Raw genomic sequence first — 21,078 nt, 5'->3', positions numbered from 1 at the left:
AAATTTTAATAGTATTTTTCATATACTTGTGACTATTTCTTCTTTGATATTTTACCTCAACCCCATAACTAGTTCTTAAAAGTTAGCTATCATGTGGAATATGAATCATATAATGAACTTTTTATACCTTAAGATCCATTGCTCTCCCCCAAGTACTAAGTAATTGAAAAGGGAAAAATACTCACTTTACAGTAGAGAACTCTGGCAGATACCACTTTAACCAAGAGCTCAACATAATGTAACTCTGATTTGACACCCTGAGAAAGTCACATTACCTCTGTGGTATTCTTCCCAATGATGCATAACCTTAATACAATCATGAGAAAACATCAGACAAACCCAAATTCAGGGGCATTTTCCAAAAACAACTGATCAGCTATTCAAATGTGTCAAGGTCACTGAAAGATAGAGAATAGTCACAGGTTGGAGGAGAGTAAAGAGACTTGACAAATCAATGTGAGATTTTGAATTGGGTCCTGGGACAGAAAAAGAACATTAGTGGAAAAACAGGTGAAATCCAAATAAATACAGTATTTCAGTTAATAATACTGGATGAAGATTAATTTCTTAGTTTTGATGATTGTTCTATGGATATCATAGTGAATGGGTGAGCGGTATATGGGAACTCTCTGTAATATTTATGCAACTCTTCTATAAGTTTAAAGTTATCTCAAAATATAAAGTTTTAAAAAATCAATTGCTCTATCTTTTGCTATCAAGATGTGGGATCTTTCACTCACACATCATTTTGTATTGGTCATCTGGAAAGTTCACTGAGTTATGAACATACACCAAATGTCAACACATTTCTTATACAAGCAATGTATAAGAAAATTTCTCTTTTGTTTTAGCTTTGGCTGTGCCTCATGGCATGTGGGATCTTTAGTTTCCTGACCAGGGATTGAACCTGTGCCCCTGAAGTGGAAGCAGAGTCTTAACCACTGGACTCCCCAAAATCACATCTCCATTGATCTCATCAGAAAAGTATTTAACTACTGAGAAACTGCCATTGTCATGGTGGTGGATGTAAGTTTTCCAAAATTTCTATTTTTACTTGAAATATAAAAATTTATCCTTGGCAACAACAACAATACAACGTAGGATTATTGCTGAAAAAATTGTTGGTCTGGGGTGGGTAGGACATTTCAACAAGGGTTCTTGGGTGAAATAAAGAATAAAGAAGGGTTTCCTGATGGTCTAGTTGTTAAGAATCCTCCTGCCAATGCAGGGGATGTGGATTAGATCTCTGGTCTGGGAAGATTCCACGTGCCATGGGGCAACTAAGTCTGAGCCTATGTGCCTGGAGCTTGTGCTCTGCAACAAGAGAGTGAAAGCTGCTCAGTCGTGTCCAACTCTTTGCAACTCCATGGACTAATACAGTCCCTGGAATTCTCCAGGCCAGAACACTTTCTCTTCTCCAGGGGATCTTCCCAACCCAGGGATCGAACCCAAGTCTCCCTCATTGCAGGTGGATTCTTTACCAGCTGAGCCACCAGGAAAGCCCAAGAATACTGGAGTGGGTAGCCTATCCCTTCTCCAGAAGATCTTTATGACACAGGAATCAAACCGAGGTCTCCTGCATTACAGGCGGATTCTTTACCAACTGAGCTAACAAAGGAAGCCACCGCAAATAAGAAGCTTGTGCACCAGAATTAGAGAGTAGTCCCATTTGCTGCAACTAGAGAAAGCCTGCACACAACAAGGAAGACCCAGAGTAGCTAAAAATAAATAAATGAATAAATAAATATTTTTAAAAATAAAGGAAATTCCCAGTAGCAGCATATAGTAGTGGTGGTGGTGTGTGTGTGTGCTCAGTTGCTAAAGTTGTGTCTGACTCTTGTGACCCCATGGAGTGTAGCCCGCCAGGCTCCTCTGTTCATGGATTTCCCAGACAAGAATACTGGAGTGGGTTGCTATTTCCTTCTCCAGAGGATCTTCTTGACCCAGGGGTCAAACCCGGGTCTCCTGCATTGCAGGTGGATTCTTTACTGCTGAGCCACCAAGGAAACCCACATATAGTGGCAATAGTATGCAATTCTTAGTGGTATAGTAATTATTTGAAACACTCCTTTCCAGATAACTTGAAAAAAAGTCTCCAACTCACTTTCACACTTTTCTGAGGGAAGGATGGGCACAGGACCCTGAGCAAAGGCACGGGGCACTGGACTTCCCCCCAGGTTGATAATATTGCGACACAAAATATGAGGTCTTAGACAGACTGGGACTGGCAAGATAGAGGGCAACTGGGTCATGAACAATTCTTTTGTAAACCCAATTCAGAACACTCGGTTTTATTCCAACTGGGAATGGGAATGAATGAATATTGACCATGGGGAGTCACAGGGTCACGCTTGTATTTTAGAAAGGTCCCTGGCAGCATAGGGAATGGAGATGTGAGGAGCCAAGAAAAGGCTGGGAGCACAGGCAGAAGATTCTGACAGTGATCTTGGTACAGTGTTATTCAGAGCAGAGGTCCAAGGGAAAGATAAAAGGAGACTAAGAAATATTTAGTAGACAGGCTCAGATTCAGTGATTCGTTGGATGTGAGGGGTGGTAGTGATGACAGAAAAATGTGGGATGACTTTCAGGTTTCAGACTTGAATGACTGGATGACTGGTGGTTCCCATAAAAGAGATGAGAAAAGATGATGTGAGTTTGGTTGGATAGCTGTTGGATTTGAGAAGCAAATTTGATACTTAGTTGAAGATGTCAAGTGAAGCTTGGGGAAAGGTTGGACTGGCAATAGCCCTGGGGTCTTACTGGGTTATAATGAGATAAAACCATCTTGCAAGATTGCCTTACATAGATCTGGCAGAATGGGGGGAGCAGTGACCTTGTGGGGAACTTGTGCGCATCAGGATGTGTGATGGAAAGACCCATGAAGGGGACCTAGGTGGACATGGTTGGCTAGCTTATTCTGCACAGTGCCGGGATCCCGCTGGTTGAAGCACTGGCTTTCCAATAATTAAACATTTCAACACTTATACACACTCACAACATTGTGCACATTGGCAATGGTACCTCAAAATCCCAAAGAACAGAAAAATCCATGGCTTTTTCTTCCTCAGCCCGAGGCACCGTCTTTCTGGGAATACTTCCATAGGGCATGCCCATTAGCACCTTGTGTTGGGACAGAATGACACAATTAAATGTGGAGGAGATACAAACACACAGAAATGTGCACACAGTGGGTTAAATTCCTTCTCAGAGCAGGAACACTCATTTAAAAAAAATAACATTAATTACTTTCCTGATTTAAAACAGTATATACTCATTGTAGAAAATGTGAAAAAGTAAAGAAGAGTGTTTAAAAAATTACCTATCACTTTCACATCTTAAAGATGATTGATAGATATTCATATATTTTCTTTCAAAGTTTCTGAGTTTTATGTATGTTTTAGCTTGGCTATTTAGCTTACTATTATTTTATTACCAGTTCCTTATGGCATATGGTATTTTTCAAAATAAAATGACTTCAAAATACCTAATCACATGTATGTACCCCAAACCTATTTTAAAAATCCCGTATTGTTGGATTAATTAGAGTATTTCAAGTTCTTTGTTGTTGTTGTTCAGTCACTAAGTCGTGTCCCACTCTTTGAGACCCTATGGACTGGAGCATGCCAGGAAACTGTCCTTCACTATCTCCTGGAGTTTGCTCAAACTCATGTCCACTGAGTCAGTGATGCCATCCAACCATCTCATCCTCTGTCACCCCCTTCTCCTCCTGCCCTCAATCTTTCCCAGCATCAAGGTCTTTTCCAATGAGTCAGCTCTTTGCATCAGGGGGCCAAAGTATTGGAGTTTCAGCTTCAGCAACAGTCCTTCCGATGAGTATTCAGCGCTGATTTCTTTAGGATTGAATGGTTTGGTCTCGTGGCAGTCCAAGGGACTCTCAAGAGTCTTCTCCAGCACCACAATTCAAAAGCATCAATTCTTCAGCACTCAGCTTTCTTTATGGTCCAACTCTCACATCTGTACGTGACTACTGGAAAAATCATAGCTTTCACTACATGGACCTGGTGGAATCATTTTGTTGGCAAAATGATATCTCTGCTTTTTAATTTGCTGTCTGGGTGTACATAATTCTATTATCTATAGATATATACATATATATATGCCTTGATTCACATTGCTATTTATTAAAAAATCAGAATTATATTAAATTTACATACTGATTTAGAAAGGATTGATCTTTTTTAAATGATATTAAATCTTATCTTCCACGAATGTGCCTCCTGTTTATTTGGTGATATTTTTGTCCTGCCTTGCTTTATAATATTCCTCATCGAAATCTACTTTGTTAAATTTATTGCTAGTTATTTCATAGATTTATTACTATTTTGAGTATGAACATTTTAAATTTAATTTCAAACTTGATACTGAGAATGTAGAAAATATCACTGATGTTTGTTTATTTAAAATGACTCTCAGTTCAGTTCAGTTGCTCAGTCGTGTCCAACTCTTTGCAACCCCATGGACTGCAGCACGCCAGGCTTCCCTGTCCATCACCAACTCCTGAAGCTTGCTCAAACCCATGTCCATCGATTCTGTGACGCCATCCAGCCATCTCATCCTCTGTCGTCCCCTTCTCCTCCTGCCCTCAATCTTTTCCAGCATCAGGGTCTTTTCCAGTGAGTCAGTTCTTCACATCAGGTGGCCAAAGTATTGGAGGTTCAGCTTCAGCATCAGTTCTTACAATGAATATTCAGGAGTGATTTCCTTTGAGATTGCCTGGTTTGATCTCCTTGCAGTCCAAGGGACTCTCAAGAATCTTCTCCAACCCCACAGTTCAAAAGCATTGATTCTTCGGTGCTCAGCCTTCTTTATAGTCCAAATCTTTTCCTGAGAGAACTCCAAAATTACAACTTGCTGCTGAATAACTGTTGACAGGAGAATGTTCAGTTCAGTTCAGTCGCTCGGTCGTGTCTGACTTTTTGTGACCCCATGAACCACAGTACACTAGGCCTCCCTGTCCATCACCAACTCCCAGAGTCCACTCAAACCCATGTCCATTGTGTTGGTGGTGCCATCCAGCCATCTCATCCTCTGTCATCCCCTCTCCTCCTGCCCTCAATCTTTCCCAGCATCAAGGTCTTTTCAAATGAGTCAGCTCTCCACATCAGATGGCCAAAGTATTGGAGTTTCAGCTTCAACATCAGGCCCTCCAATGAACACTCAGGACTGATCTCCTTTAGAATGGACTGGTTGGATCTCCTTGGAGTCCAAGGGACTCTCAAGAGTCTTCTCCAACACCACAGTTCAAAAGCATCAATTCTTCGGTGCTCAGCCTTCTTTATAGTCCAACTCTCACATCCATACATGACTACTGGAAAAACCATAGCCTTGACTAGACGGACCTTTGTTGGCAAAGTAATGTCTCTGCTTTTTAATATGCTGTCTAGTTTGGTCATAACTTTCCTTCCAAGGAGCAAGCATCTTTTAATTCCATGGCTGCAATCACCATCTGCAGTGATTTCAGAGCCCTGAAAAATAGTCAGCCACTGTTTCCACTGTTTCCCTATCTATTTGCCATGAAGTGATAGGCCCGGATGTCATGATCTTAGTTTTCTGAATGTTGAGCTTTAAGCCAGCTTTTTCACTCTCCTCTTTCACTTTCATCAAGAGGCTCTTTAGTTCTTCTTCACTTTCTGCCATAAGGGTGGTGTCATTTTCATATCTGAGGTTATTGATATTTCTCCCGGCAATCTTGATTCCAACTTGTGCTTCTTCCAGCCCAGCGTTTCTCATGATGTACCCTGCATAGAAGTTAAATGATCAGGATGACAATATACAGCCTTGACGTACTCCTTTTCCTATTTGGACCCAGTCTGTTGTTCCATGTCCAGTTCTAACTGTTGCTTCCTTACCTGTATACAGGTTACTCAAGAGGCAGATCAGGTGGTCTGGTATTCCCATCTCTTTCAGAATTTTCCACAGTTTATTGCGATCCACACAGTCAAAGGCTTTGGCATAGTCAATAAAGCAGAAATAGATGTTTTTCTGGAAGTCTCTTGCTTTTTCGATGATCTAGATGATGTTAGCAATTTGATCGCTGATTCTTCTGCCTTTTCTAAAACCAGCTTGAACATCTGAAAGTTCACGGTTCACATATTGCTGAAGCCTGGCTTGGACAATGTTGGATTCCACCAAAAAAAAAAAATACCCCACATCCAAGGGCAAAGGAGAAGCCCAAGCAAGATGGTAGGAGGGGCAAAATTACATTTAGAATCAAACCCCATAGCCATCAGAGATGCTCAGAGAGCTCAAACAAAACCGTGTGCACACCAGGAGACCCTATAGAGACTGAGCCAGACCTGCCTTTGAGTGTTTGAGTGTCTCCTGTGGAGGTATGGGTCAGCAGTGGCCTGCCTCAGAGGCAGGGGCTCTGGGTACAGCAGACCTGGGTATGGCATAAGCCCTCTTGGAGGAGGTTGCCATTAACCCCACCATAGAGGTGCCAGAACATACAAAAGACTGGGGAAACAGACTCTTGGAGGGCACAAACAAAACCTTGTACACACCAGGACCCAGGAGAAAGGAGCAGTGACCGCACAAGAGACTGAACCAGACTTGCCAGTGAGTGTCCAGGAGTCTCCAGCAGAGGTGTCGGTCGGCAGTGGCCTGCTACAGGGTCAGGGGTGCTGAGTGTGGCAGTGCCTGCACAGCACCTTTTGAAGGAGGTTGCCATTATCTTCATTACCTCCATACTTTCATTACCTTCATCACCATAGTTTGGCCTCAGGTCAAACAACAGGGAGGGAACACAGCTCCGCCCATCAACAGAAAGTTGGATTAAAGTTTTACTGAGCACGGACCCGCCCATCAGAACAAGACCCAGTTTCCCCCACAGTTAGTCTCTCCCAACAGGAAGCTTCCATAAGCCTCTTATCCTTATCCATCAGAGGGCAGACAGAATGAAAACCACAATCACAGAAAACTACTCAAACTGATCACATGAACCACAGCCTTGTCTGACTCAATGAAACTATGAGCCATGCCATGTAGGGCTACTCAAGATGGACGGGTCATGGGAGAGAGTTCTGACGTGGTCCACTGGAGAAGGAAATGACAAGCTACTTCAGTATTCTTGCCTTGAGAACCCCATGAACAGTATGAAAAAGTGAAAATGACTCTAGTCATCTCTATATATTTTTTTATTAATTCAAGAAACTTTTGGTACTTGGCACTCATTGGTACTTGGGGGTATATGATAATATCACCTGCAAATTAAAAGAATTTTGTATTTTTTATGTAAAATGTATAAGTTTATTTTTCTTATTGCATTAGGTAGAAATTTGAAAATAAAGTTGAAAAGTGCTGGGATGGGCATTCCATATTGCTCTTGAGTTTTACTAACATGAGCTTTATTGTTTAGTATCTAATGTAACATTTGTTTTTTAATTTATAGGTTCATAATTTTTAGGTAATTCACTCCTATTTCTTTTTGCTTGCTTTAAAATTTATATTATTTTAAAATATATAAAATTTATATTATATCTGTGATTGTGGTTTTCATTCTGTCTGCCCTCTGATGGGTAAGGATAAGAAGCTTATGGAGGCTTCCTGTTGGGAGAGACTAACTGTGGGGGAAACTGGGTCTTGTTCTGATGGGCGGGTCCGTGCTCAGTAAAACTTTAATCCAACTTTCTGTTGATGGGCGGAGCTGTGTTCCCTCCCTGTTGTTTGACCTGAGGCCAAACTATGGTGAAGGTAATGAAGGTATGGAGGTAATGAAGATAATGGCAACCTCCTTCAAAATGTGCTGTGCAGACACTGCCACACTCAGCGCCCCTGACCCTGTAGCAGGCCACTGCTGACCCACACCTCTGCTTATTGGGAAACATATTGTATATAAAATAGTATATATATATATGTATGTATATATGTCTGATCATAATGAAAAGAAAATTAACTAGCGTATATTCACTACCTCGTTTAAGAAACAGAATACCACCTGGTTTTCATAACACCTTGGATAAGCCCCTCCTAATCCACAGAAATAGTGAAATAACAAATGTTTGTTTTTTTAGTAAAAATTTCGGGATACCTTTCTTACTCAGCAATAGATAACTAATACAAACTCAAAGACATGAGCAGGAAAGAAACTATTAATTTATGAGTAGAAATTAAGGATGTAGAAAATAGAGATACATAAGACAAAGGCCTGAAAGGTGAATGTTTACAGTAGCTTTGTTCATCATAGTCCTCAGCTGGAAACAACCCAAATATTCATGGACTGGTGAACAGATAACAAACTATGGTACATCCATACAACAGGATATTACCCAGCAATAAAGGGACAAACTATTTGATACATACAACAACATGGATGAATTTCATTGACACTGTGCTAAATGAAAGAGGCCAGGCACAAAAAGCTACAGAGTGCATGATTTTATTCATAGGATATTCTGGAAAAGGCAAAAATTTAGGGTCAGAAATCAGATCACTGCTGGTCAAGGGCTGGAGGTAAGGAGAGATTTCTTGCAAAGGGGGCATCGGGGAACTTTCTAGGTGATAGAAGTTGTGGTGATAGTTACTTGACTCTATATATTTGTCAAAACTTATCAAACTGTATACTTTAAAAGAGTGAGGTTTACAATATGTACATTATGTCCTGCTCAACGTGAACTAAAAAAAAGACATGCCAGAGAATCAACAAAGCCAGTTGTTTCTTTAATAAAATAACTAAAAGAGACAAACCTTCAATGTAAATGAAAGAGGAAAAAAATTACACTATCATGCAAAAGGGAATATAACTTCAGATACATGAGTGATTAAAAAAAAAAGAAACCATGTTATTTAACTTTAAGCCAATATATTTTAAAATGTAAGTTGAAATGGAAAGTTCAGGAGACTGATTACATGTGAGAATTATGTGGGTAATACAATTACTTTGCCAACAAAGGTCCGTCTAGTCAAGGCTATGGTTTTTCCAGTGGTCATGTATGGATGTGAGAGTTGGACTGTGAAGAAAGCTGAGTGCCAAAGAATTGATGCTTTTGAACTGTGGTGTTGGAGAAGACTCTTGAGAGTCCCTTGGACTCCAAGGAGATCCAACCAGTCCATTCTGAAGGAGATCAGCCCTGGGATTTCTTTGGAAGGAATGATGCTAAAGCTGAAACTCCAGTACTTTAGCCACCTCATGTGAAAAGTTGACTCATTGGAAAAGACTCTGATGCTGGGAGGGATTAGGGGCAGGAGGAGAAAGGGACAACAGAGGATGAAATGGCTGGATGGCACCACCGACGCTATGGACGCGAGTTTGAGTGAACTCCGGGAGTTGGTGATGGACGGGGAGGCCTGGCATGCTGCAATTCATGGGGTCACAAAGAGTCAGACACAACTGAGTGACTGAACTGAACTGAACTGAACTGAATACAACTGGGGAGAAGCAGATGGAGGACTTTAGTATGCATGTAATTTTTATTCTTAAACTTAGTAGTAGGTGAGTGGGCTCATTCTTTATACCTTTCTAAATATCTGAAATTTTTAACAGTTATGTTTAGAAGAAGTATCAATACGAGGCTTCTCTGTACTGGAGAGTGACAATGGCTTGAGAATATAGGACAAAGTGGACTAACTCATAATCCTTGAGTGCTGCCTATGTGAATCCTAGAGCAGAATTTACAAGGTATTTTAAAGAATTATTTAGGCTAATTAATTAATGTACAGCAGCAATGTACACCCTGGCTGCACATTAAGATCCCCTGGGGAACTGGATCCAATGTCTGCTGCTGTGCATCAAATTACCATACAACTATCTCTTGGTTTCTGCAGGTCTGGAACCTGGGTTTGGTTTATTTGGGTCCTTTAGTCTCATCTGTAGGCCTGGTGGGGAAGATCTGATTCCAGATTCACTAACATAGTTATTGGCAAGATTTAGTTCCTTGTGGGCTGTTGGACTGAGGGTCTCAGTTCCTTGCTGGCTCCTGTCCAAAGGTCACATCAGTTACTTGCCAGTGGGCTTCTCCAGTCTGGCAGATTGCTTCGTCAAATCATGTGAGCCAAGAAGGGAATCAAGAGAGAATGCCAGATGAAAGTCATGGTTTTTTATAAGCTAGTCCTGTAAGTGACAGTTTGTTATTTTGGTTATATTCTATTTGTTAAAAGCAAGCCACAAAGTCTGGCCTTTACTCAAGTGAGGGGATTATACAAAGGCATGATATCAGGAAAGGGGGATCACTGGGGGCAATCTGAGATACCTGCCTACCATAGGAGCACTTAACATAGGGGTAAAATTTCATCACCATAAAATTTCAGCAAATTCACAGGTCCAGTCCACATTCAAGAGAAGGAAATTCTACACAAGTGTGGGTTATTGGGGGTCACTTTAGGGTTCTGTCAACCAAAGATAGATGAAGACTTCCTAGATTGGACACAAAAAGCATGAATCATTAAAAAAAAGTAATTAATCTGTGGCTTCCCTGGTGGTTCAGTGGTTAAGAATTCACCTTGCAATACAAGGACACTGGTTTGATCCCCGGTCTGGGAAGATCCTACACGCTTCGCGGCAATTGAGCCCACGTGCCACAACTAATGAGCATGTACTCTGGAGGCCACAAGCGGCAACTACTGAAGCCATGCACCACAACTACTAAAGCCCGCATGCCTAGAGCCTAAGCCCTGCAACAATAGAAGTCATCACAATGAGAAGCCCTTGCACGGCAACTAGAGTCGCCCCAGCTCGCAGCAACTAGAGAAGGCCCACGTGTAGCAACAAAGACCCAGCACAGTCAAAATAAATAAATTGGTATTTTTTCAAGTGATAATTTGAACTTCATAAAAATTACAACTTTCTGCTCTTTGAGAAACACCATTCAGTTCAGTTCAGTTCAGTCACTCAGTCGTGTTGGACTCTTTGCGACCCCATGAACCACAGCACGCCAGGCCTCCCTGTCCATCACTAACCCCCGGAGTCCACCCAAACCCATGTCCACTGAGTCAGTGATACCATCCAACAATCTCATCCTCTGTCGTCCCCTTCTCCTCTTGCCCTCATTCTTTCCCAGCATCAGGGTTTTTCAAATGAGTCAGCTCTTCACATCAGGTAGCCAAAGTATTGGAGTTTCAGCTTCAACATCAGACCTTCCAATGAACACCCAACACTGATCTCCTTTAGGATGGACTGGTTGGATCTCCTTTCAGTCCAAGGGACTCTCAAGAGTCTTCTCCAACACCACAGTTCAAAAGCATCAATTCTTCAGTGCTCAGCTTTCTTTATAGTCCAGCTCTCACATCCATACATGACTACTAGAAAAACCATAGCTTTGACTAGACAGACCCACTACCCTAATTGAGGGCATTTTGAGATACCCTATATTCTCAACTGTGGTTGTCCAACCCATCATCAAGTCCTCTCTGTTCTATTCTTTCCCTCTCTCTCTCTCTCTCTCTTCTTTCCTCCATCTTATTCCAATACAGCTTCATAAACACCTGCCAATGAAATCAAGGTACTCTTGCCTGGACAGTTAAGGTCTTGCCTTCTTCACTGAAAGCACCAATCACTAAATTTTCATTTTTTTCAAACAAACGTCCACTGGATATTAATTTATATAAATTATACAAGATGTAAGGTTTTCTTTGAGAAGAAAAAATCCTCAGTATTTTTAAAATTATTCAACTTCCGTAACACACAGCCTTCTTGGACCATTGTATAGCAAAACTCTAGGGATGTCTCATAGGTTTACAGCATTTAAATGTACTCTCTTCTTATGGAAGTAAAGTCATTTGGAATCAAAAACTCCCAAGAAAAAAGCAAAGAGTCTGCGAAGATAAAATTCCTCACTGACTACTGCAGAAAACTCTTACTTCCTAGGTTATGGAAAGGAGAAGTGAAACTTAACTTCTGACAATATTTTCCACTTGAAGACACCCAGATTTGTTTCAAGAACATCTGCATACATTTACCAGAAGGTTAAAATCCTTTTCTTTGTATGCGAGAGTGACAATGGCTTAAGGCTATAGGACAAAGTGGATTGACTCATAATCCTTGATTTTCAGGTGTGCACTCTTTAGGTAATGTAGAAAAGAATTCAATGATTTTGTAAGTAATATAACACTCCTTTGCTACCAAGTATTAATACTATTATAATAGATCCTCAACCTTTTCTAACTAATTTAATTCACATTCTGTGGAAGTCTTTTAATTTCATGAAAAATAGATATTTAGGAATGTTTCCCAAGGATGTGACTACAGATAGAATTGACTCTAAAATTCTCATGGAATTATTTGTAATAAAGTAGGAATCAGTAATCTATCATAGAGCCGATTAATAAATCTGGAAGGAAAAACTACTAAATTCATAAATATCATTACCCTCTAAGCTGTAGAGGTAAATCCGCCGCTGTGCCCAGCACTAGTGCCAGGAGGTTCAGACAGGACTATAGCAATTACTGTGCTGAGTGCTAGTGGGCCACAGTCACCCCTGGAAAGGGACCCAGGACAGCACTCTGGAAACCTGGCATCTCATTCACCACAAGTTTATCATGTAGATTTGCACAGGTCAGTTGTTCGTTTTTTGTCTCTCTATTACTCATTTATAGGTAAGGATCTATCTACATCCATAATAAGATTGTATATGGGAGAATAGTGAGGAGCGCTATTCAAATGCAGGGTTTCTTTGGGGTAATAAATTATAATGTAATGTGAACTCTATCTCTCTTTTTTTTCAGGGTAAAAGAAAACACCTCACTGAAGTATTAATTCTTGACTAATCTCAAAGTAAAATAAAAGGTAGAAAAATGTAGGGTCCACATATTCATTCAGACATGCAAACATTCTGGTTCCATTCTTCATACTGGGTTCTCTGGGCAATTGATGTGAGCATCGAATTAAAAACAAATGATGGATTCTTTGTAAAACAGAGTATTTGTTTCATATAAATGAAGATGGTAGTCATGATAAGCCTCATAACACTATCCAAAGTTATAGGCAGTTCTTTTCTTACCTCTGGGATTATGACTAGACCAAATATTAAGCCAAAGAGGACAAGGTTAACTCCATACATCCATCGGAGGAAGATGAAATATGATGCCACTGAAGAACCAAAGTGACCTGAAGAGAAGACGATGGTGGGTGTAAGTGTTACAGAAGGAGAATGGTAACGTTGCCAAGCACTGTATGTGTGTGATGGGTACAATTTGCATGTCAGTCTGTGTAACACATATTTCTTCTTTTTTTCCCAAATAAAAAGGGCTTAACCGATCTGCCTAAGTTCCTACAATCAGAAAGTGAAGAAGCACAATTTAAATTCTGGTCTAACTAGTCCAAAGCCCATTCCTTTTTCTAATACAACAGAACCTATGATAAACTAACCCGTTGGTCCAGGACACAGTCCAAACCCTTGGAAAACCCTTTAGCAAACCAACTAAAAACAGGGACACCAAAATACTCACTTTCAATGTCCTTGATCTTCATTTCCCAGGGGATACACTGAGTCTTGAAATTATGAAAGTCTCTTTTAAACTTGACCCATTTCTGAAATGAAACAGACAACACCCTCAGTTCCTTAACATGCTGCTTTGGGGCTTGGAGGTGCATGTGGATGTTGACATGTCAACACGAGGTCAACAGGTGAGTGAGGCTGTCACGCTGGAGCTGTTGAGACCAGGCTGTCTGAGGTGGAGGCTCACATCATCACTTTCAAAGCTAGGTGTGAGTGAGAGAGAAGCCAGGGCAACACAATGTCTTGCGATTTTCTATAATGCTGGTAAAATTTCAGGTTTGGACAGTTTACATATGAACTTAGAAAGTCTATGTATAATTTCTGATTTGGGAAATCAAATTGGTTTAGCAAACTCTTATGTAACTTCCTTCATCTAAAACCAAAAATTCAAGGGAAAAAAAATCTCACACCTACAATTGGCAGACGGTCGAGTGCCTTAATCTCATAGAAACTGTTGCTAAACTATAAGACTGAAGGCAGTGCTAAAAGAGATCTCAGCCCCAGGTGTCCCATTCTTCTTCCAGTGAAATGGCAGCCTGTGTTTTTTTTTTTAACCCCACTAACATTAGTTAGGAAGGCATTATGCACCTTTCCAGGGTCTCCTCCAGCTCCAACACTCACTTTTTACCAATCAGAAACCTGAGCAGCTGTCTGCTGGCTGCATGAAAATCTGTCAACTCTTTCAGGGGATGCTCTTCAACAGTCCTATCCCCTGAAAATAAATCCATTTGGAATTTTTTTAAAAACTTATAGAAAATAGCAGGCAAAGATAAAGTAAAGAGAAAATTCTAAGATCAGTTTCTATTGTTACAAAGGTCTCAGAAGAACTTGTTCATGAAGGAAATGAGATTTTCATTTGTAAATTCACTAAAGCATAAAAGGGAAAATTTATCTGAAGGAACCAGATGGACTTCCAGATGTAAAGGCTTTAACTATATAGTTATTGGATAATTACTATATAAGGAAGGAAACCACCTGTCAGAAGGGAGATGGTCACAGATGCCAAGGAGAAGAGGGACCCATCAGCAAAGGACAGGTTCATAATAATGGCAAAGATCTTCTTAAGATGAGCAGGGATGTGGAGACACTGGCTACCCCAATCCCATTGCTTCTTCTACCTTTCCTAGTTCTGATTCTGTGCTTGAAAACCATCTTTGGTTTATTTGGCTTCTTATGTAGGTCTGTCTATAAGGAAAGCATTTGCCCATCACCTGGGCTGTGAATATTTTGATTTCTATGGCAGTAATTTTTTTCACTGCAAATTAGTAGATTGGAATTGGAATAATAATTCATGTGTACATGTTAAGTCATGTCTGACAACCCCATGGATGGTAGCCCACCAGGCTCTGTCCATGGAATTTCCCAGGCAAGAATACTGGAGTGGGTTGCCATTTCCTACTTCAGGGGATCTTCCTCACCCAGGGATTGAACCTGCATCTCCTCCAGTGGATTCTTTACCACCGAGCCACTTGGGAAGCCTGGGATTATTGTTTAGCTTCCCATAAAACTGTATTGGGATTCCCTGGTGGCTCAGATGGTAAAGAATCTGCCTGCAGTGTGGAGACCTGGGTTGGGAAGATCCTGGAGGAGGGCATGGTAACCCACTCCAGTATTCTTGCCTGGAGAATCTCATGGACAGAGGAGCCTGGCAGGCTACAGTCCATGGGGTCGCAAAGAGTCAGACACGACTGAGCAACTAAGCATAGCACATAACTGTACTATCAAAAATAAAAGACACTGTTATGGACTTCAAATTTTTCAGTTCTTGCATTGGTTATTCCTCCTTGTAAATTAGTAATCTGGTATCTGATTTTACATATTTGTCTTATAAGCTTTGTTAATGTAAGTCCTTCCCTGAGAGACAGATCCTCTGTCAGGGTGCTGATAAAATCAGTATAAAATATAGCTTTGCGAGGCTAAGGATCAATGGAGTAATGCATGTTGCCAAGTGAGGCCCTTGGAGACACAGTCTGCCAGTCTGGTCACTTGGCAACCTCTTGCAGCCCCTCAAGGCTGAGGGCATCTCAGCCTAAAAGTGATGCCTGGAGGTGGGGGGCATAGGCAGAGAGAGGTCTGGGAGAAGCTCAGCATTGAAACTCTTATTCTTCATTGATTTAGAGCATCAGAAAACTGAGCTTGGGCGTGGGTGGGAGAAGACCTCAACTCCCCCAGAACTGTGTGACATGGTAGCTGCCCCTTTGGACAGGGTTCCTGGCTGTGTGTGTCATCTTGCTCTTCAGCTGTATATAGGAGAAAAGATTTCAAACAGCAGTCAAATGAGACACGGCACATCCTGCCTGAGGATGATACCTGAATCTGAATAACCAAAAACGACCAGTGAAGCCTGAGAAATAGTGTGAAAAACAAGGAAAAAGAGATCCCTTTCTTTCAGGTTTTTAGAAAGTATTTCCTCCAGGATACATAATTAAATTTTGAGAGACGGTTCAATATTCTTGCTTGCATATGTGCTTAGTCACTCAGTCATGTCCAACTCTTTGTGACCCCACAGACTGTAGCCCTCCAGGCTCCTCTGTCCATGAGATTTCCCAGGTGAGAATACTAGAGTGGGTTACCATTTTCTACGCCATCAATATTAGCAGGATACAAAAAACATGGCTTCTAAAGTACAGGATGGCAATTAGAGTTTTAAAAAAGAATATGGGGTATGTGTGTGGGGGGCAGAATTCCCTGGCAGCCCAGTGGTTTAGGACTCTGCATTTTCACTGCTGAGGGAATGGGTTCAATCCTTGGTCCAGGGAACTAAGATCCCACAAGCCTTGTGGCTGGAAAATAAAAGAATACAGGTGAAGTATGGAAGAATTGATTACAAGATTGCTAAAAGTTCAGTAATAGAATGAAAATAAACATTATACTTTAACTGAGACAAAAGAAAATTGATCCAATGATACTGAAAATAAACCTGAGAAATTTCTGAGATGCAAAGAGAGAGAATAAGCAAAGAATTAAAAATCGTGAGGGAAAGTAAATGCAAAGAGTGAGGAATTGGCAGCCATCCTTCTCCTAGTGCAGAAGCTGGAACTGTTGGAACAGAAACAAATTAGATCATTTATCAGACATATTTGAAGAACACGTTCCTCAGTTGAGAAGAAAATTCTGAGTGTGCAGTTAAATGATAAATGGTTTTTAGATAAAAATTAATGTGACCCATAGATAGTTGTCAGGCAACTATAATGGAAAAGGAAGAGAAAATAATATTAGGGATAAAAAAGATTTAAACTCAACATATATAAAATGTAGTTACAAAAATTATGAGACTATCTATTTGCAATTTTCTGTTAATACATATGAAACTCTTAATGAAAGGATCAAGTCTGGGAAGATAAAAAATATCAAAATGACCCCAAGAAGAAGTTAAACCTTGACTATCCCAATTGGAAAAACATTAAAAAATTATCAAGATATTCTATAAAATGCTTCCTGACCTGTATAGTTTTGAGGATGTCATCTTTCAATTTTCCAAAAAAAAAAAAAAAATCATGCTCCTCAAGCTGATTTACAGCATAAAAGGGAGGTAATGCTTGCTATTCGTTTAATGTTACAAAGCAAGTACAACCCTAATATTAAAATATGCCAGGACAGCATGCATGTGTGTGTGTGCACACATAAATTCAATCAATCTTGTGAAATTTTATGTAAAAATTATAAATAAAATACTTGAAAATCAGATGTGCCTGACAAAACTAAGTTTATGAACATATGGGAAAAGTATTTAACAAAATCTAACATCTATTTATCTTAGGAAGTATCACTATGAACAAAGCTAGTGGAGGTGTTGGAATTCCAGCTGAGCTATTTCAAATCCTAAAAGATGATGCTATTAAGTGCCTCATTCAATATGCCAGCAAATTTGCAAAACTCAGCAGTGGCCACAGGACTGGAAAAGGTCAGTTTTCATTCCAATCCCAAAGAAAGGCAATGCTGAAGAATGTTCAAACTACTGCACAATTGCACTCATCTCAAACGCTAGCAAAGCAGTGCTCAAAATTCTCCAAGCCAGGTTTCAATAGTATGTGAACCGAGAACTTCCAGATGTTCAAGCTGGATTTAGAAAAGGCAGAGGAACCAGAGATCAAATTGCCAACATCTGTTGGATCATCGAAAAAGCAAGAGAGTTCCAGGAAAACATCAACTGCTTTATTGACTATGCCAAAGCCTTTGACTGTGTGGATCACAACGAACTGTGGAACATTCTTAAAGAGATGGGAATACCAGACGACCTGACCAGCCTCTTGAGAAATCTGTATGCAGGTCAAGAAGCAACAGTTAGAACCAGACATGGAACAATGGACTGGCTCCACATTGGGAAAGGAATACATCAAGGCTGCTATATTGTCACCCTGCTTATTTAACTTATATGCAGAGTACGTCATGAGAAATGCTGGGCTGGAAGAAGCACAAGCTGGAATCAAGATTACCAGGAGAAATATCAATAACCTCAGATATGCAGATGACACCACCCTTATGGCAGAAAGTGAAGAAACACTAAAGAGCCTCTTGATGAAAGTGAAAGAGTAGAGTGAAAAAGCTGGTTTAAAACTCAACGTTCAAAAAACTAAGACCATCACTTCATGGCAAATAGATGGGGAAACAGTGGAAACAGTGACAGACTTTATCTTCTTGGGATCCAAAATCACTGCTGATGGTGACAGCAGCCATGAAATTAAAAGATGTCTGCTCCTTGGAAGAGAAGCCAGGACAAACCTAGGCAGCATATTCAAAAGCAGAGACATTACTTTGCTGACAAAGGAGGTATGTTTAGTCAAAGCTATGGTTTTCACTATACTGGAAAAACCATAGCTATGGTTATATATGGATGTATGGATGTATGTATGGATGTAAGAGTTAGACCATAAAGAAAGCTGAGTGTGGGAGAATTGATGCTTTTGAACTGTGGTGTTTGAGAATACTCTTGAGAGTCCCTTGGACTGCAAGGATATCAAACCAGTGAGTCCTAAAGGAAATCAGTCCTAAATATTCATTGGAAGGACTGTTGCTGAGGCTGAAGCTCCAATACTCTGGCCACCTGATGCAAAGAACTGACACTGGGAAAGACCCTGATGCTGGAAAAGATTGAAGGCAGGAGGAGAACGGGATGACAGAGAATGAGATGGTTGGATGGCATCGCTGACTCAATGGACATGAGTTTGAGCAAGCTCCGGGAGTTGGTGATGGACAGGGAAGCCTGGTGTTTTGCAGTCCATGGGGTCGCAAAGAGCTGGACACAACTGAGCGACTGAACTAAACTGAATTGAATATCTATTTGGAAATTCCAATAAAATGGAAGTCTTATTAAACTAGAAATAAAAGGATAATTTCTTATCATAAGAAAGAAAATCTATTTCAAAGTTGTCAAGGTAACAACTCTCATCAATCTAATGTGAAACATTGGAGTCATTTTCATTAAAGTAATGGAAAAGCAAAGAGACTTATGATCACCATTATCAACTGAAACAGTTCTAGTATTGCTAATCTGCAGTTCAGGACAGGAATGACTTAGAACTCAAGAAAAATATCTTTACATACACAATTGGATGAAAATGATTAAAACTAATAAGGAAGTACAATAGAGGAAGCGGATTAAAAATGAATATTCAAATACACAGTTTTCCTGCATACCAGCAATATCTAGTTATTAAATAAAAGGAAAAATGATCTCACTCACAAAAGCAACCAAAATGTAAATATGTACAAAAATATATGTAGAAATAACATATAACATAGAAAAGATCTATATGAAGAAAATGACAAACTTTGCTGAAGGATATAAAACTAAAGCTTGAGAAATTATGATATTCTTAGATGTGAAGACTGGATATTCTACAGATAAGTTTTCCCAAATTAAACCAAAGATTTAAAAAATTTCCACTCTATTTTGTGGTTTAAGGAGAACAAAATTGACTACATTTAAAAAACAATTTCCAACCAAAATCTCAATGGACTATATTGGAATTGGCAAAGTGATTTTAAAATTGCATATGGAAAAAAAAATAATGCTAATAAAACATAACAAAATGCAAATGGAAACATAGGAAAGACTGGCCAAGACATTTTTGAGAAAGAAAGGTAAAAAGAGGAAGCCTTATGAGCCATTAGACTGAATCAATAGTTGAAATGATGAATTCAAATAAAAGTTTCAAAAAAGGCCCTATACAAGAATTAAGTGAATGAAAACGATAGTTTTTCAGATTAGTAGGTAAAGGAAAGATACTTCCATAGTTTCATAGTTAAATATCCAATTAGAGGTCATTACTTAAGCTTGAATCAGAAGCCCAGGTCATGACATAACACACCAGAGCTGTCCTTGATGCTCTGTTGACATCACTGTTTGTCTTCTGTATGACTCTGATTAAACCATGGCCCTTCTGGGTCTCCACCAAACCAAAGTCTTGATTTGGGGGCTTGGAAAATAATATCCCAGTAGATTCAACACCATTAATTCTGTGAGTTTAGTTCTTCACTGGAGGGAAACAAATCTCCAGTATATTGAAGCCCTCACAGTTAATCAGAGAGAAATGGACAGTTGGTTTCATTCCTGGATAAATTAGAATGACTGACTGGACCTCAGACTCAGGATTCTGGGGGAGGTGGACACAAGTTGTGAAGCCAGGCAGGTGCTTGCGATGGTCAGGAACTGAGCAAGTCCTCCCATAGGTTTGCAGCTTCCGAACCACACACCTTAGCCATCAGCATCCTATAGGCGTAGAGTCGCTTGCCTTTGCCCTTTCCCAAGGCTCCTTCATACTTCTCCACAAATTCTTGGGCCTCCCTGGTTAGAGGAGGGAATAAGGCAGAAATTTAATTAACACCCAAGCAAAAGAAATCTGAACTATGAAGGCATATATATGGCCGAGGGCCTTGAGTGTTTTATACCCCTAGTTTAGAATGTAAGTTCCACAAAGGCAGGACATTTTGTCTGTTTTGTCCACTGAAGTTTCCCAAATGCCAAGGACAGTGATTGGTACATGGTTGGCACCTGTAGGCAGAATTTCTGCTTCCATGACCTTCACCCCCTTGTGAATAGCAAAAGGAATTTTGCAGATGTAATTAAGATTACTGACTTTAACCTAGTGAGATTACACTGGATATTTGGAAGGGCCCATACATCACATGAGCCCTTAGAAAAAGAAGAGGAAGGCAGAAGAGTCAGAGAGAGATGTGGCAAAAAAGGAAATCAGAGAAATTAGAATAAGGAGAATCCTCTTTCCTCTGTTGCTGGGGCCCTTCTGGAGGATGCCACATTGGAGAGCAAGAGAAGAAAATGAATTTCTATCAAAAGTCAGTGAACCTGGAAGAGGACCTTGAGTCCCAGGTGGGAGGGAACCACAGCCCTGCTGATACCTTGATCTAGCCTGGTGAGACCCTGAGCAAAGAATCCAGCCACACTATTCTGAACTTGTGACCAACAGGATTGTGAGCTAATAAACTGTCTTAAGCTATTAAATTTGTAGTATTTTGTTAGAGCAGCAATAAAAAAAAATACAGCATTCACTAGATATTTTTAGAGTGCATGAACATTGAATGAGTAAGTGAACATCCAAGGAAGACTGCATGAGAAACACATGGATAGGCCTCTCTGTTAAATACTTTGGGTCAAATGCTGGAGCTA

At 40.2% G+C, this 21,078-nt stretch overlaps 1 protein-coding gene across 1 annotated transcript in view; it reads right to left on the bottom strand.

Annotated features, from left to right (window-relative positions):
* The window catches only part of TMC2 (transmembrane channel like 2), a 77,107-nt gene that overhangs the window by 38,998 nt on the left and 17,031 nt on the right, over window positions 1-21,078 (bottom strand). The window contains exons 3-6 of the mRNA XM_027559283.1: window positions 20,148-20,238; window positions 13,402-13,483; window positions 12,954-13,060; window positions 3,022-3,120 (exon numbers count right to left, since the gene is read on the bottom strand). Coding sequence (XP_027415084.1) covers window positions 3,022-3,120; window positions 12,954-13,060; window positions 13,402-13,483; window positions 20,148-20,238 — 379 coding nt within the window. The remainder of the gene's footprint in view (window positions 1-3,021; window positions 3,121-12,953; window positions 13,061-13,401; window positions 13,484-20,147; window positions 20,239-21,078) is intronic.

This window comes from Bos indicus x Bos taurus, chromosome 13 (genome assembly GCF_003369695.1).
Source record: "Bos indicus x Bos taurus breed Angus x Brahman F1 hybrid chromosome 13, Bos_hybrid_MaternalHap_v2.0, whole genome shotgun sequence".
Lineage (NCBI taxonomy): Eukaryota > Metazoa > Chordata > Mammalia > Artiodactyla > Bovidae > Bos > Bos indicus x Bos taurus.
The sequence above is the reverse complement of the archived record's forward strand: the minus strand, read 5'-3'. Positions and strand labels throughout refer to the sequence as shown.